Source organism: Passer montanus, unplaced genomic scaffold, assembly GCF_014805655.1.
Source record: "Passer montanus isolate IOZ18808 unplaced genomic scaffold, ASM1480565v1 scaffold4, whole genome shotgun sequence".
Classification (NCBI taxonomy): Eukaryota; Metazoa; Chordata; class Aves; order Passeriformes; family Passeridae; genus Passer; species Passer montanus.
Genome location: NW_024368818.1, coordinates 9,413,886 through 9,432,749, shown reverse-complemented (window position 1 = coordinate 9,432,749; position 18,864 = coordinate 9,413,886). Strand labels below are relative to the sequence as shown.

At 35.5% G+C, this 18,864-nt stretch overlaps 1 protein-coding gene across 1 annotated transcript in view; it reads left to right on the top strand.

Annotated features, from left to right (window-relative positions):
* ARHGAP42 (Rho GTPase activating protein 42) overlaps positions 1 to 18,864 on the top strand; it is a 142,312-nt gene that overhangs the window by 86,220 nt on the left and 37,228 nt on the right. The window contains exons 5-7 of the mRNA XM_039718509.1: positions 7,439 to 7,540; positions 11,915 to 12,025; positions 18,351 to 18,455. Of these exons, the coding sequence (XP_039574443.1) occupies positions 7,439 to 7,540; positions 11,915 to 12,025; positions 18,351 to 18,455 (318 nt within the window). The remainder of the gene's footprint in view (positions 1 to 7,438; positions 7,541 to 11,914; positions 12,026 to 18,350; positions 18,456 to 18,864) is intronic.

Here is an 18,864-nt window from a genome sequence, read left to right as displayed (position 1 = left end):
ACTCCTGGAATCAGCAAATGCCAAATAAACTCAAGACAGCTCTGCAGTTGAATAACAGGGAGTCTGTCCTGCTTTGTGACCTGACAGTACTGGCAGGTTTGCTTGTCTTTTCACAGCAATGCTGGGAACTTCTAATATTTTTGTTTCCATTTCAAAAGGGAATTTTTTTTGAGAAAAACAAGTGACATCCTACAAGCACATGTTCTTATCTAATAGTATCTGCTTTTTAATTTGAAAACATCTGTGGAATTACATAGGGAATTATTAGGAAATGGATTCTCCTCTTCCAGGATACACTTTTGAAAGTACCTGATGCTTGGATCTCTAAAGGCATTACAGAGGGAAAAGAAAATTTTCTTCAGAAGTTTATGAACCTGAAAGTAAATTATCTCTTGGAAGGTTATTCTGTATTTTACACAGATGTGAATTCCAGTTAAACTTAAATTAGTTTTGGGTTGTTTCAAGTATATTTCAGTTTTATGTATTCCTTACCTGATTTTAATTGAGGTTATTTTTTAACTGCCAGTTTCTAATACCTGTCTTCATAGCTTTAATGCTGCTAAACAGTCTTGTATTCCCAGTTTATTGCCTTGTTATACTTCATAGTTGCAATATATTCTTTTTATTATAATTATTTCTGTTATACACTATATTGTTTTCTGGATCATCATGGTTTGCATATGGTTGTTCTTTTTTAGTAAAGAATTGGTTTTAAGATTTATAGTCATTTGGACATTTAATTTTCTACATGATGCATTCTGCTTCAATTTGGAATTGTTTTCACTAGCAGTTATGAGGAACATAAGACATAATTTATTACTGTATTAACCCTATTTTATGTCGATCAACAAGAATTTCTTTATGAACTATGGTACAAATTTGCTTCACTTTATATTATATGCTAACAATACATAAACCATGTCCTTTAACTTTTCTGTCTTAGTTATGGATTTAGGGAAACCCTATAGCCTGACAATACATTAAATTCTGTTTTGCGGAATAAGAGGAGGGAAGGACTTTTATATTACCTTTTCACTTTTTCTTCTGGAAAAAAAAGCTTGTGATGTCTTTCAACCTTATCTTGAACCCTTAGCATTCACCGAACAAATCAAAATTTCTACCACATAGAAATTTTTTCCATCCAGGCATCTATCAAAATGCACCCTCTGGTCTCAGATGCCAATGATAATTTTAATATTATTAAAACCAACCAAAACCCAGCAACTCACCAGCTATTTCCATGAGAATGCTCAACAAAACCTCAGGCAACATAAAATGGAAGGTGAATTTACTTTTTTTCTCCTCAAAGGAGGAGTTGTGAGACTGTGAGATTTTACATTTTCCAAGAAGTCTATAGGATCTTAGCTCAAATCAGTCTTTCCAAAACTAAATTTAATTTATTTTCTAGACTACAGTTCTACTTTTTTTTGTCCTGCTACTTAGTAAAACATGGTCCCCAAACTTACATCTCCAAACAAAATCCCACTAACTTTGTTGAAATACAATTTGGATTTTTGTCTGGGAGGTAACGAAAAAGATGGCTTCGAGAAAATATATTTGAAGTCTAACATTCTAGCAATAAACCATCTCCAATCTTTTGTTGCAAAAATCAACATTTTTGCAGTTGTTGTCAAAGGGAAAGAAAAGGGATGTGGCTTTATTGATCTCCACAGAGTTCACTGTCGCCTTCAGGTTCTTCAATTGACAAATGTGTCTGACTTGATCTATATTCAAGTCTTACTGTTGTATCTATGTGCCCGTTTCTACAGTTTCTAAACCTCAATTTGAGTTAGTGAAAAAAATATGTACTAATTCTGGTTTGAGAGGAAGAAACAAATAATCATGGCCATGTTTCACAATGTTCACTTGCTCTCTAATTAAGGTATTCTCCTCTTTTCAAGGTATTGACTTCTTTTTTCCAAATAGTTTCTTTGCAACGATTTCTGGTTTAATTTCCTGTATTGATAGTTTTAAAATAATTTATTGCAAAACATATTTATTTTATGGTTTCAACAAGACAATGTTTTGGTGGGACTTTTTAAGGATTACCTTCTTAAAGTGTTAAATATTAATTTTGGACCCAAAAAAAGAGCTAATAGATAAATAAAACACCAAAATTGTTGCAACAAAAAAAAAGGGGAGTGAATGAGAAGGACAGTAGAGGCTCTTTTCGAAAAAATAAAGAGAAATAATTTATGTAAGTATTCTGAAGATAAGTGTAACAGTTTTGACATTAAATACTGCACACAAAGTAGTGGTAGACCATTATAAAAACACCAGATTTCTTGATATTTCCTCTGGAAAAATAAATTCAACTTTAAAATATAATGACGATTTATGCTTTATATCTAAAAATACAGCTAGTTGGTAAAATTTGTAAGAATCATGCCAATGATTTGTAGCATGTGTATGATTAGTTACAGCATGCAATCAAAATCTTTCTGAACAGGAGAAAAACTATCTGACTAACTTGAGTCAGCTTTTTAATAAACTTCTCAGGAATTGATTTCTGGACTTCTCACAGCCATAAATATTTGTAAAACAAGAGGAATACGAGAACATCTTTGGAGTTAAACTTCTAACTGGCATGCCTATAATTAGAAGTATCTCAAGCAAAATTTATTTCTGAAAATATTTTTTTGAGGTTTTATAATCAGTTTTGAAATAAAACTATGCAGGAAATCTGAGCAGAGAGAATAAAACCAGGAATTAAACCTGGATCCAGTATTACATGACCTTAGTCTCTCAAGAGGGTACTGGCAGTTAGTAAGGCTCCATTAAATGCTGTCAGGCGAGTGTGTGGTTAAGCGCTTTCCTAATGGGGTTCCTAGAAATTTGAAGCATTTCAAACTGTAAATATTTTTGAACTGATATAAGGCTTGACACACCTGAGAATGGTTAAACAACTATACAGAGACATTTACAGTGTTTAGAATCTGCAGGACTTAGTCTAGACAAAAGGTGTTGATGACTTATATCGGTGTATGACTTATATGACTGACTTATATCAGTGTAAAACATGCCAAATATTAATATTACGTAATTTTTGTTTTTCTGTGCTTAGATTTTTTTTCCACCCTCCCAGTTATCTCACATGGATTTTGGGTGGGAGTTTTTATCATATGTTCTAGCTGATATTTTGAAACAAATGGTTGATACTTTTCCAGGGCAAAGAGAAAGGATGAAGTTTACTTGCAGGAAAGATGTGCAAGGATGAAAGCAAGCTGGAGTCTGAAGGGAGTAAGAGACAGTACAGAGGTCAGGAATTAGCATCTTCCTTATGGCCACATGCCTTAAGCTTTGTGTCATGCCTGGTGCAGTCTGTTCTGGTAACAGTACAGCACAAGCTTTCTTATCCAACCATCTCTTCTCCTTGGGGTTTGATCCAATATGGAATCTAGGCAAAAGCAATCATCTGTCTCCTAAACTTTGAGGAGATGTTTTTGCATAGAAACTTTCTTTGAAAACCTCCTAGTATGTGGCAAAGTAGATTTCTCAGTCTTGTGGGCACAGATTGCTGGGACCGGGATTCAGATAATTCATTTGGGCAGTGGTTGTGTGTAAAGTGTTTTGAGGGCTGCAGAAGAACAGGCTAAAGCAGGAATAAGCTGAGTCTGTGACTCCCCTTAGGATGCGCCTGTGTGCTGTGAGTCACCGACTGAGTGTGTGAGACAAGAGCTATTTTGGCATAAACTGTTTATTCTCATCCAGAACATGAATCACCTGCTTCTGAGTGTATCTTCTTTTTTGTTAATTTGTATTAAATAAACAGATTTCAGAGGCTTCAATACATCCAAATATGTGGGCTTAACTGGCACAGTGGAGGACCTTTCAAGCAAAGGAAACTCACTCACCTGTTGGGGCTGGTATTTTTTTATACTTTTCCCAGAAACATGTCTGAGTAATCAGAGCAATGCCAGAAACACTGTCCTGCTGCAAACTTATTCTCAGGAGTATCGCCAGGTAAAAACACTAACGCAGTCCAAATTGCCAAGAGATCTTTATTTGCATTTTACTTTTGTTAGTCTTTTTACTTTGTCAACTTCTACCTTTGGAGGAAGAAGGTCTTGTTAAGTTAAAATCTGGAAAAGGAGGAAGAAGTTGATCAGATGTGCTGTGTCTGGAAACACTGCACTTGGGCCAGAAGTTGTCCTGGTGACAGACAAGCTCCAGTTTGTAGTTTTCTCTTTAACATAGCTGGTATAAAAACTGTGGAGGCTGAGCAGATTTGTGGGAGTGTAGAGGTGCAGTCTGGATGAGAGCTGGCAGAAGACAATGAGAGCCTTCAAATTCCTTGTTTCCTTATGGATGGTGCCATGGATATCTTTATGAAGCTTCTTGTGAGATATAATATGTCTTAAAACCACAATTAGTTCATTTGAACTTCTTTCTTTCTTGTTCTTGGCAGGCTTGGGGGGGCTAATCTGTTTAGATGTGATCATTTAATTTTTTTGTTTTCCTTTTATACGTATAAAGAGAGGATGTGATATGTAATTCACCGGTTTTGATATAGATCATAGCAGAAAATAAAAGCAATGGGAGTCACATTTGGTGTATCAATAGTCCTCTTCTTGACATTGACATGTATTTGATGCACTGTATGCAGGTATTTCAGATGGTGAATTCCTGTTGTCACACCTTTTTCTTTGATTCTCACTGGGCATTTGAGACTTCAGACTCTTTTCCAGCTCTTGTTAGTAGAAGTTATGTTAGTGTCAACATGAGCTCAAGTGGCTAGCCAGATTTTGGCTAGCCAGACTTTGGCTATCAATCACCTTGGTTCTGAGACAAATAGTTCACAAGGCAAGACAAATACCTACGGTTTGTACCATAAATCTGTTAGGGAAGGAAAAAAAAGATGGAAGAGCTGGCTGGGCTGGGTGATCCCAGTCTGAAATCGGTAATCCTGTAGGAGCTTTTCCCATGGCTCCTTGGCTCATTCCATTGATCTGACATCTGAGACAGCAGAGGAAAAGACAGTATCAAGTCCAAATGTGCAGTATCAGCACCTGGGCCTCATTGTCAAAGGCTGTGTCAAGTTACCTTCTGAGGTAGGTGGTCTAGTGGACAGGGTATCCACCACTGAACTCCAGTAGCTTGTGACCAAAGGCTTAAATACTGCAATCAGGCAGACTCCTTTCCCACTTTACAATTAAATGGGGAAAAATCACCTAAAAAGTAATTTTCTTGACATTTTTCATTGCATCAAGTTTGGCCTTAACTTGAGTATTTCCTGAAGCTGATGACTTTGACACCTTTGTCACTTGGATTTTAAAATACTCTGATTCATATTTCTAGTCCAGCACATAACATCATTATCTCTGAAGAAAAGACAGTATGTAACTGACTGCACCTTTCATTCAGTGATCAACTGAACTGAATTTCTGTTTGTGACCAAAGGTGCTGTTGAGATACACAGCACCTTTGATCATGCTATTGAGATACACAGATTGCTCTTGCTTCATCATGAAGGCCTGGCACTTGAGTATTTTCCAATAAAACAGTGCCTGTGGAACTGACCTGTGATTTCAGTCCCACAGAAGTTGATTTCTTGACTTATTTGTCACAACTCTGTCCTTCTACCTCCTCTCTTTTAAGAATGTGTTTGGGAAAGATTCTGGAAGATAATTCTTATAGCTTCTTTTCATTTGCTAAACAAAATACAAACTTTTATTTGTCCTTTTTTGCCTTTTTGTCCTGATATCCACCTATCTGTATTTAAATATAGAAGGCATTAGTAGTTACTCTGTAGTGTTATTTAATCCTTTGTTGGGTCAAGTGCCTTTTTTTTCCTTCTGGTGTCTTTTGAAGATATCTTTGTTGTGAAGTAGTGAGAATATTAAATTGTGCATATTTTTCATACTAAATATATTTGAACTTTTTGCAGGATAGAAAGTATATGATGTGTTTTACAATCTAGTATAATTACTGTTGTAAGCTTTAGTAACTGGAACTAATCATTAAGTGGTTTGTTGTTGCAGCTGGTTGATAAGTTTTAATTCATGTCATTAAAATCTTCCTCCTATTTCTTATTTCTCTGACTGACCTGATTTTCCCATGATATGACTAAGGAAAACAGGGTGGTGCTACAATGCAAGCCAGTTATTTGTTTTTGTATAAAAAAAATTTCTAGAGAGAAAGAGGTCAGGGAGAGAATCACTACAGTTCTTAAAATGACCTGATGTTACTGCATGATGTCCAGTAATTAGTTTTTCTATCATTAATAGCTTTTGCACATGTGTAAGTAGGACTGTTTGTCTTGAAGCTTTTTTTTTGTTTTCTCAAAATATTCAAATTATTAATCATTAGGACTTAACTAAGATTATAAAAATCACTGGCAGAAAGTCGTCTATATTTAGGGAATAAATAATTTTAATTAACAGGTATAGATTTATCATTAATAATACTCTGATGGGATATCAACTTCAATCAGTTCTCCTATTTCCTGAAATTTGACACTCCTTGAAGGATGGAAAAGCTTCTGAGAAACCTATCTTTTTCTTAAATTTCAGATTTAAATTTCAGAACAGCAGGTTTTAAAAGATTTGAAGTATGAATTCTGAATTTGTTTGCAGAAAGTGAGATGTTTCTTAATTTACTCAAAGTAGTAGCTTTCTTTTGTATTATGTATCAAAATAGTTTTGCAGTAGAAATGTGAGGATTGGCTGCACATGATGGGAAAAACAAAGAGAAGTGGGAAAGGAAAAAGACAGGATAACTTTTAAATGAGACAAGCTTAAATATTCAGACACATAGAAGTATTATTGGAAACAGACTTTTGGACCAATTTCATTTTGCAACCACACATATGCTTTTCCATCATCCTCGTATTTTAGGAGAGTGGGTGGAAAATAAGCATATTAGTCTTAAATGCAAAGAATAGGACTATGTCTTTATCACATATTATACACTCATCTATGTCCCCCACAGTGAGGCGTTTTTTGGGGGTTTTTTGCTTGTTGGGTGAGGGTGAGGTGTTTGGGGTTTTTTGTTGTTTGTTTGTTTGGGGGTTTTTGTGATTTTGGTTGGGTTTTTTGTTTGTTTGTTTGTTGGAGTTTTTTTGTAAAAACAGTGTGGCAGTTAGGTAGATTTAAAAAAGGTAGACTTAAAAAACTTGGGGAAGATTATTTTGTATTAAGTGTCTGCTTTAAAAGATATCACTTACATAAAATCTCATGTATATTTACTGTGGAAAACCATGCAAGTCTGTTGTATGGGTTTCTTATTTATGGGAAAAATCCTGCTTACTATTGCTTTCAATAATTGAAGCACTTCTCCTACTATCTTAAGTTCCACTTAAGAATTCAACCCTAAAAATAATGGAATCAACAAAAGTGGTTTAATAGTGAGGCATATCTTGGCACCTGTTACTTCTTTTAATTTAAGTTAGCTGTGATATTTAGTCAAATATTTCACTTGGGAATGCTTTGTTTTTCAGGATGGGAAGAAGAAGTTTGACAAGGAAAGTGAGAAATACTACTCCATCTTAGAGAAGCACTTAAATTTGTCAGCCAAGAAAAAAGAATCTCATTTGCAAGATGTAAGAACTGAATACACTCTTACCTAATTTCACATTTGCATAGAAATCATGATAACAAACTGGTTCTCTTCAAGACATGCTGTATTTTATTTAATATGAAATTGTGATGGTTTCTTGTCATGCTTGTTGTGGGTATAAATTCTTGACTGGAATGAATATGAGCCAAATAGGAGTTAAATATCTGAACAAAGCAATATTCTGTGTTTGCAACTTTATGTATTTCAAGTACAGCTAATGTTTATTGCTTGCAACAATGGAATTACATTAGTACAATAAAAGTGTGAGTTTTATAAGCTATATGTGGAATACTGGAAAGCAAATTAATTAATTGCTTTAAGTTTGCTAGTTAATCTATTAACTGATGAAATTGCACTTCTATTTCACATAAATTCTAATCCAGAAGACTGGACTGAAATCACTTTAATGATGCTCTTTTCTCCTTCTTTTTTGCTCTTTTTCATCTTATTCTGAGATTGAGGCTCCTGAAATTTCCTTGAAATTGTATCTGTAACTTCAGCTTTGAAGCATCTGTATGGCTAATTGTTTTCTGTTAAAAAAAAAAAAAAGCCATGAAGACTTTTGGTTTAACAGGAGGATTCCAGGGCTTTTTAGTATCCTGATAGAAATTAATATAACTTGTCTTTGAAGCAAATTACACTAAACCCAGCAATATGATACCAATGACACTTTGGGAATTGTGCCAAAAGTAGTTAAAAATCATTTTGATGGGACTGCTGTTGTCATGGTGAATCTTAAATCATGGGAATTAGTTTGCACATGGAATTTTCACCAAAGGTGTGACCATCACTTAATCATATGTCGTAGGATTTCTTTTTTCATGTTTACCAATAATATTATAAGTCAAATAAAATAAGGTTTAGAAATTAAACATTTCTAGTAATGTCTATATGGCTGAATTGCTGTTGCTGTCTGTATAATAATCAGTCTAAATAAAAAATTAGTTATGTAGGATTGGTTTATTGTTCCACTTGTATGTCATGGCTTTCACTTTTCCCAAATATCTTATGTATTGATGAAGAAGCCATTCTATTAGAGGCTAAGGCCCAGCTTAAAAAAAAAAATTCTTACCAAATTGGGGAAAAGTGAACTTAAACACTAATTTGTTCTAGAATAGAAGCTAAATAAAATAAATAAAATATTTTACTCTTGAGACATGAGAATAGTTACAGTCTAAAAGCAGCAACTGAAGTGCAAAGTAACAACTATGAATCTAGTAAACTATGGTAGAATAACAGTGGATTTGGCTCACATCTATAAACTGATGGAAAACCGGAATAATTTTTTCCAGTGTGTCCTTAAGTGACATATCTGGATTTAAAATCTTGTAACTGAGGCTGAGGTTTTCTGATTTCTAGATGCCTCCCTTGTAAAGGATAAAGGGCACAGCTTGGCATTTCTGGCTTCCCCAGTTTTGTACCACTGTAGATGTGCTGAATCAGCAACATAGACCCACTGTAAGAGAAGACACAATAGCAGATCAGTACCAAAACTGTTAACCTGGGAGGCTTTTGGCCTGTGTCTGTATTAGAAGTAAAAGGAGACCGAGCTCCATTCCTGACCTGAAATCCAAGACAGCTGTTGGTTTGCATCCCAGTGGTTTGGGTGAGCCCCATTTATAGCCCATATATCCAGAGTGGAGTTGTTGGAGCAGCCCACAGCAGAGCAGGGCACGAGCAAAGAACCAAGCAGTGCTGGCAGCTCAGCTGGGGCTTTGGTACCCAGGGCAGGAGATGGGAAGTCCATGCCTCAAGCCAATGTGATGTATTCAGGGAGGTGAAAACACACTTTTTTGACTGCTACATGGGAAAAATACTGTTTCCTTGAATTGATGAGGTTTCTTGATACCTCATCACATTATGTAGGTTAAAGAGTACTGCAGTGAGCAATGATCTTGTACTCTGTTGGGTTCTTCTACATATCTCACTTGAGTGCAATTGAGACCACCTTAATTAGGTATCTGAAGTCTTATGGTTGAAACATATTCTGTAGAGAGTAGTTTGCATATATTCACCTAACTGAAATATGTTGGATATTTTAAGAGCCTTCAAGACTGCTGAAGCAGTTTGCACAAGTGACTGGCTTTTTTCCTTTTAGCATCAAAAGGAAACTTCATAGTAGCATCTTTTCACTGCCTACAGAAGCCTACAGTAAAGAAGAAAATGGGCAGAATTGAGTAATGTGAGAAATCTAATGAACTTCTGATTTTATTTCTCTGAATTCTGTTCCAGAAACAGACTCCAGGTTTATGTGAAGTTCTGGTATATGTATTGAGATGATAGCTTACATCAATGAAAATATTACTCACTATAACTATGTATCATACAGATAGAGACTCAAAGTCATATCCATCTGATCTCTTTATTTTTTACATGCAGTTTGATGTCACAGAAAAACATGAAAATACTTTTAGCTTTTGAAACATTAAGATCACTTTCGATGCAATTCTTACAAATCTGAATCCTTTGGTGTTAACACAAATTCATAAGCTTCTATAGAATATAAGCGTGGGGAATTCTGATTTAGTCCCTTTCAGTGATGGTTATTATGTCCCTAAAACATATTTGAGATGGCACTTGGTTGTTGTAAGTATCATTAGAACTGCAACCTGCTTAAATGCTGTTCAGAGTAGGGATGGATTTAATTAGGTGTTTAAATAGTTTTTCTGAGGCAAAGCCACAAAGAGACAATTTCTAAAACTATGTTTCATTGTTTACGTATAATTAAATGAGAGAGCTGAGATCTGTTTCAACTGCTTATTTATGGCATTTGTGTGAGCAAGGCATTGCTGAATCACATCCCAAAGTGGTGGCAACTGCTTCTCTTCAGCTATGTAGCACTGTCTTTGTGATAGATCATTATTGTGAAATAAAGCTATTAACAGACTATCAGGGAAAACACACTACATGAATGGCAAATGTCAGAGTTATTTTGAGGTAGAGCAGTTCATTATTTTGAGTGCTTGTTTTCAGCTTCATATTATTAGTTTACTGATTTTTTTTAATAGACATAGGAAGGAAATGCTGGTAGTGAATGATTTGAAACATATCCTTGAGGCCCATGTGTTGAAGTTGAGTTAGAACTCTGGGCTAGGGAGGTGGATCAATATTGTTAAAAGCCTGTATAGCCAAATCACAATAGTAGCTTGTCCTTGAGCAGAGAAGCAATCTTAATTATATATGGTGTTATTGATGGCCAAATCCTGCCTGAAGGAAAACACTGACTTTTTGCTTTTTTACTGTTAAAAGTACTAAATCTCTTTTATGTGTTTGCTGGTTTATAGTTTGTTGTCAAGGGAAGACAACATCAAGCTTTCCCAATTTCCCTGCATTTGTTAATTTTAATGCCAGAATTAAACTAGAGAACGTGTACAAATATCCTTCTGTATTTTAACTGGCAAGTATCAAAAAGAGGTGATCTTATTCATGTTATTAATCTGCTGTATTTTGACCAAAGAGCAAAGTCTAACTAATACAGCCCAAAAGGGATTTGCATGAGAAAATTATTTGTTATGAGGAAGAATGAATTAAATGGAATCTGCGCGTCTTCTTTAAACATTATCTACGTGCTACACTGCTTGTCTGTTAGTTCCCTCTCTTGTGGCTTGTTTAAATTGAGGATAAAAGCCTATTACTGTTTATCAGCTGATAAGAGTTAATTCATTAGCTGTTTAGGCAGAAGACACTGTTCTGATATTGGGTCTCCATGTTGGGTGGTATTAGGCCTTTCTGACAAGTATTGCCTTGTCGTTCTGTCACTTGGAAATTAAAACTTTAAATATATTTGATTTATGAGGTTAGGGATTTAAATATGTTTACATTCCAAGAAAGTATGACTCATACTATAAAATAATAAGTTGCAAGATGTCATTGTTAAAGACAGCCTATTTAAGAAAGAAAATATATTTTTGTGAAGGTATTTGAACCTGAGAAATAGATACAATTTCAGGGCATATGATACTTAAATATTTCAATAGAAATAATTGTCTTTTTGTCTGTCCTTGATTCCTACAGTGTTCATTTCTATTTCCTTTTCTAAACTTCCATATACCAAGTACCTGCTGCCACCTTTCTTTCCCTCCAGGCTCTCCTAAAAACTAGAATATTAAAGAGCAAAAAGAAAGAAGAAACCAAAAAAGAGCAAGTAAAAGGCATAGGCTGAAATGTGTAATGTTAGCTTCTTAAATGTGCATTTAGCTTTTTTAAGTAGGTGTTCTAATTTTCAGACAGAAAACTGAACTCTACGAAACTTATAAAATAATCTTATGGAAGATCTGTTTGTTAATGACATAACGTGTTTTTAAAGCAATAACAAGACTAAACTAATGTTTAGTCTCTATTTAATTTTGTCTTTTAGGCAGATACACAGATTGACAGAGAACATCAGAACTTTTATGAAGCATCATTGGAATATGTTTTTAAAATCCAAGAAGTACAAGAGAAAAAGAAATTTGAATTTGTAGAACCTGTAAGTTTTATCATTTATTTTCTTTAGAATGCATGCATTTAAAGCTGAAAATTGAATTTAAAATCTCAGGTTTTTTGCTCTCTTTTTAAGTTTTGAATGCAGGTTCTTTGTATATAGACAGACATTAAGATCTTGGCTTGGGCACTTTCCATGTTTATTGAAGGATTATGTAAGAGTTTAGTATCTACTGTGAAGTGAAATGTCTGATGACTTGAAGTGTGTGTAACATTTTAATGGGACATCATGTAATGTTGTGTCTGTGCAACACATAATCGATGTTTCCTAATACCATGATTTAATGGCTTAAATTTTAAGTCAGTTTTTTTAATTTAAAAAATATTCTGGGTAGGTAGTATACACCAACATTGTTCTGAGTTACACGTGAAGTAAAGTGAAAAATCAATTTTTCTGTAGGATAGGTAAGTTTATCTTTTTGTTGCTAGAGTCATTTGCCTTTAGTTTGCAGATAAAGGAATACATATGTTGACATGCCATTAAAGAGTAAGATAAAATTGTGTTTCAGTGTTCATATTTAAGTCTGGGATTTGCTTCTGGACTGTGTTTCCATCCCCCACTCCTAACTCTCTACTGTATCAGTCAGTTCCAAAAGCAGCTTCATGACATGCTGGTATATTTCTGACGCCTGGTAGCAGTGTTGCTACCGTTCATGTCATACAGACAGGCCTGGCTTGCCACTTGCCTGATGCAGTCAGTACCTCTAGCCCCTGACAGAGAACTTCCAGTGCCATGTGTCCCTTCCCATTAAGCACACTGAGCACAGCAGAGCGCTGCTTGTCAGAGAGGAACACGAGGAGCGTAACTTTCTCTCCACACCATCTCCCACCTTCCTTGTTACTACTGAAGCAGCACTCTTGACTGTGAAATGGGTTGAATTATATCTCTAACACCCTGTGTCACCAAGGAGAGCGTCTCAGATGCCTTCTTTCCATGAGATGAGAGTGTATTGTATACTGAATGTTTGACATTGATGCAAACTAATGAACCTGGATTCAGCAAGGAGTACTTTCAGAAATCCTATCTTTATGGCATACAGCTGCCAAATCTTAGAGACTAAAACTTTGCTCGGATTCCTAAATAAGAACATTTTTCTACCTGTCACAGATTAATCCAGAGTGTGTGTCTCTGTCTCCTTCTGCAAAAATCTCACATCCTGGAAAAATCTAGCAATCTTGACCTAGCTCTCACCCTAGTGTAGAAGACTTTATGCTCCTTTAACGTAATAGAAACTTTCTGTATTGAAAAGACCTTGTACACTGGAAAATATTGTACAACTGCACAATAGTTAAAATAGGTAACATTTACTTTTAAGTGCATCCATTTCCATACTGTCTCAGATCAGTAGGCATTCCAGCCCAGTATGGCATACTTGATTGTCCAGGGGAAGGTACAGGAAATACTCTGGTGACTGGGTAATGATAGGCCTTGAAGGTAATGTCTTCTGACTTTGGGTGTGAATTTAATTTATAATCAATATGGATATAGATGGAGATTAAATTATAACATCAGTTATAAAATTTTGAATCTTCAAAGGTCTTAATTTTTGTTTGTAGTCTGTTGCATACAACATGGTGAAATAAGAGCATTTGCTAAAGCCCATAAGGCAAAATATGCCTTATGTGAAAAAGTAAATTAAAATACAAATCAGCAATACCATGAGATTAAAAACAAAACCAATCTAAACAAAAATACCCAAAGACTTCAAAATAGACTTTCTAAAATTCATGTTTATGGAAGTGATGTTGGAAGTATGAACATGTGTTCCTAGATGAAAGGTCTACATAAGGACAAAGCCTAACACTTTAAAATCAGGTACCAAAAGAATTGTCATATTACTGATTTTCCTCTGTGTGCTCTATAAATGTGTGTATGGCAGAAGAAGCCTGGTGGTATGTCCATATGGACATTCCTCAGGAGCTCTGATGGTGGTGGGACATTCTAGTGTATGTGCTGCCTCTGCCTCTGATTCATCAGCACAGTGTCACATCTTCAAATAATTCTCAGTCTGACATCTTGCTAACGGACTCGCTGAAGGAAGTTTAACAAAATAAATCTGCTAGTGCAATGAAGGAGGAAACTGTGGTGCCCATGCAAAAGAAGGATAAGTTTGTGATGTCAGAATAGAACTTGAAAAGCAAATGGTCTGTTGAACACCCTTTCAAGACCTTTAATTTTTCTACACCAAAGGATAAAGACAGTCTGAGAGCCAGAGTGGGAGGAGAAGTGACCTAGCAAAAATTGCCAGGTGGGTTACAGGTAGGACAGTGGGAGTGTAAAAATGTAGTGTGTTCCCTCCTGGAGGAGACTTGGGAAAGATTTTAAGGTACAGATGCTAATGACTCATACAGTGAATAGAAGATTATAATATTTAGAGTAGACTTTTGCAGCTGCTTCTCAGGCCCTGGGTTTCTGTTTGTTCTCTGCATCTTGATCAAAGTGGTTGCTAATGTGTACTAGTGTGAGTAACTGGCATATTCCTATTTGCAAGCCTCCTAGATCTTGATTTTTCCAAGAAAAAAAGCCTCAGGTTTCCATACAGATAATGAATTTAAACTTTTTCTGAAGGACTTATTAGTGTTCAAATTTACATCTGGATAAACAATAAAGCAAATTAAGTGACAATCATCTGTCTTGCTAGCTTTTCTCTTGTGATCCCTAAGAAGCTAGTCCAAGCCAGCAGTGCTTTCTGAGGATGTTATGCTTGTAAAACAATGCAAACACCTTCCTAAAATTCTGCTTTGTCCTTTGGTGGTGCCAGGACTTCCTTGTCCTGTGGAAATCAGGGCACAAAGTTCATAAGCAGTAAACTATCTGAAATGTGAGGGGTGGTCAGTTAAATGTTTATTTAAAGAGAAGAAAAAAAAACCAGCCATGCACTTCCATGAGACTTCACAGTGGGCGTTAAATTTGAATTTCCCTTTCTTGCATTTTCAACATTATTAACTATGTTCACTTTAATCTGAAGAATAAGCGCTATCTTCTTATAAATAAAATGAAAACAGGGAGACAGGGACTTCTGGCTGATGTGCTGCAGGCCAAAGGTTAAATTCCTCCCCTATCCAAAACCTAAGTACAATCTTCTTCCTGTGAGAATGAAACGACCAGGCAGCCTTGAGGTCAGCAGCTCCACATAAAAATAAATAGAGTCTCAAGAAGTAGTTGGATTTTGTTTCGGGTTCTGTGTTGAAATCCTCATGGCTCTGGTGTGATGAGCAGCTTTGTATTGTGGAGTTCAGACCTCAGTCTTTACTGATGTGAATGATTAGGTACTCAGAATGAGATAACGATAAGACACTTAGTAAAATGTAAAATTATTGATATGAAAGCATCAGACATTGTTTGTGATATTTGATGAAATAAACTACCTCTTTATGTGTGAATACCACCTCAAAATACATTCTGAAAATTTTCTTTGAAAGAAAAAGAGGCTGATTTTCTATTCTTGTTTTTAATATTTTTTGTTCTATTTAATATTAATTTCTTTAAAGTTATGAGCCTGCCTTTAGCAGTGCTAATTCTAATGCCAGCAAAAAGAAAACCCCACTGTAAGTCTAAACCTAGGGCAAAAGACCTTGGCTTTTAAATCTCTTCCATACACTGCTATGCCTGTACCTGTTCTAAAGGAGGTGATTCTGAAGATGTCTCAGCAGCACAGGCCCATTGGGCAAAGGGCATATTCTGCATTCCTGTTTTTCCCTGCTAGTGACATGTACATTGAAGTGAATGCCATCCTCAGTGTCACAAATCAGCACAGAGCTTCAAAATGCTGATCTAGGACTTGCATAATACTTCTCTTTTTTTCTTATTTTTCTGAGTGCTCAGAGAGTGTTTAACCAGGAAAGCCTAAAGGCCAGATCCTCTGCAATGCACAACTGCCAGAATACCTGAGAAGTACGTTAACTAAAATTACTTCAGATTTTTGTCAGGGTTGGTTTTTTCGGTTGGACTTTTTTTTTTTTTTTTTTTTTCTGATGCTGTTGTTATTTTGCTTTCAGATAAATTCAGTTTTGCTGCCATCTTGTGTTAAATATTTTCCTTGGTATTTCTCAGTGTACTCTGTAAAATGATGTAAAACATTTTCGTTCAAGTATTGAAGCTGAAATTTGTACAGTTTATTCTCCTGAAATGTTCTTTGAACTGATCTCTAAAAGTCGGACATAAGCTGACATACTGAAACTTTGTTCCACAAAGTTTCTTTATTGTAATTTTGGTGTGCCTCAGTTTGGTGATTTGGCTGCAGTTTTGCAAAGATTGCTCCTGCACTAGGGGTTTGTTTAGCAGCAGGCTCCTGCTTGCAGGCTGTGTTAATCCATTAGTCCATTCTTAGTCTGTTCTTTTGACTTGACTAAGTCAAAGTAAGCACATGAGTAGTTGTGCTGTGACATCTGAAGGAGTTGTAGTTGGGGACACTGATGCGTAGTTGAATCTAGAGTGTGAGAACAAGCTTCACATAACAGGAGGCAAAGCAGAGCTTTAGTTATAATTTGCGTATTTTGTATTTTATTCATAAAAAAGATTAATTTTCTTTATTTTCTTTAAGTAGTTATTTCCAGAATGACAGAATTAGAATTAAAATCTATAATTACAGAAAATTATAGAGCTCTTTCTATCTGTTTGCACAATTGGCAGTTTTTAATATAAACTATTGTACTTGGACCTTCCTCAGAAACACTTGAATAATCAGTTTAATAATAATAATTTCAGGGCCTAGTCCTTAGCTGAGGTAATAATTTCGGCTGGACAGATGAATCATGTTAAGGTGAGATTGATTTACACAAGATGTGGAGCCCTTTATTTGAGATTGCATTGCCTTCATTGTTTGATGGTGGACTATGGTTCAGGAATTCGCATCCACTGTAGAGGCCTCCACAAAAACTTGCTTTTTGTGTCCAAAGATCTTCTCAGTTCTTCAGGCTCCGTGGCTGGCTTCCTGGGCAGCCGTGGGCTTGCACCATCTCTGCCTGAGGCCAGGTTTTCATCTGCTCCTGAAATACCAGTAGAAACCAAGGGCAGAGTCCTTCTCCCAGCCATACCTTGTATTTGTGCCTGCACGGATGCTCTGTTCACCTCCAACTGCTTTAACCTACTAATGCAGGAAAGGAGCAGGCAGGTAAACAGGCTCTCAGTAGTCTCATAGAGAATAATGGCAGAGAGGAGGCAGAACAATTTTGCTACAATTCTTCAAGTAGAGCTGAGAGTAAATTTAAAGAAAATATAAGCACAGTAAAAAGTACATCTTTATGCTATTCCACTTGCAGTAAGCTATGGCACTGATAACACAAAGCAAGCGCTTTAAATATGAACGATGGCATTTTTGTTGCCTGAGTCTAGACCACTTCAGTAGTCAATAAAGAGAGATAAATGTTTCCATTGGATCATTCATTCCATCCTGAGAGAGAAGTCTGAAAAAGGGAAAAGAATTATGCTCTGGAATACCTGTGGTTCTTTACTGAGTCAGAAGACAGCCTGGACAGCCAGTTAGTTAGCCCAGATGATAATGGTGTAATATACTAATGCAAATATTTTTTATTGTTAAAACTTTTGTTATTGTAAATCCAATTTTTTTTTTTTGCTGTTTTCTTTAGTTTTTTTCTTAAGCTAAATTACATAGACCAAGAAAGCAGTCCATGTTAAGAAATTAAATGCTTGTTATTTAACAGCGGATAGGGTGACTTGTAGCAATGTCAAAACGCTTTTAAAATTTAAAGCAGAATAAGTTAGAAGGTTTTTAAAACTAAGAGATGCAGGAATGCGTTAATTGAAGAGCTAAGATCTAGTGGCACTTTTTACTACTTGAACATTGTTTTAAAGCAAACTTTAGAAGAATTTTTCAGCTAGATATATGCAGAGTATGGTGGTTCTGTTGGAGTTAATCACAGACATACCAGATAGTGTTTGCTTTTTCTTCAGAGCTGGAAGAAATAGTCTGGGTTTCTTGTGTTGTGCTAACCTATCCAAAACATATTTTCTAGAGTCTCATTTGTGGAAAATAGGCTGGAGACCAAGCAATTGCTGTGAAGAAAGTGAGAGAATATTTTAAAGAAAAAACACTTGAACTCTGAAATTTTAGACTTGGAAAATGCACACCAGCAAAGACTCCAGCTGAAATACTAGATAAAATTACTAAGATAGTGAATTAAATTATTATGGAAATTACAACTTCATGACACAAAAGCATGTATAGCATTTCTCTTTCTTAAGGTCTCATCATGGATTCCTTCTCAGCAAAACTTTGCTTTTGCATGTAAAAGCATAGAGTGTTCCAGGAGTAAAAAATGTATAATGCTTCTCAATTTTACCTTTTCAGCTCTTGGCCTTTCTTCAAGGATTATTTACATTTTACCATGAAGGATATGAACTGGCTCAGGAGTTTGCACCATACAAGCAGCAACTGCAGTTCAATTTGCAGAATGTAAGAATGATTTGTATTTACATAATTTAACTTCTTAATTTGCTAATTTCACTTTAATATATTAGACATAGCACTTTATTGAAATTCATAATCTTGCAATGTTTTAGTAAGCTGAAATCAAATTCATAAACAGATACGTAAAATTATTTTCATAAGGTTAGTGTAGTTAAGATTCCTGACAACAAATTACTTTGGATAGTAAATTTGTGGTTTCCAGATCAAAACTTTGAGAGCAAGAACAAGAAAAACAGGACAGCAGCCAAGTTTCTATTAGAAAACACAGCGGTCCAGATAGATTTAAACTTATATAAATCTTTCTTGAGAATGAGGCCTGTCTTCTGGACTGAGTGGAAAAGTGCCAAAAATGCTCCAGCTGTATAGAATGATACAGTTTGTCCTGCTGTCTGCT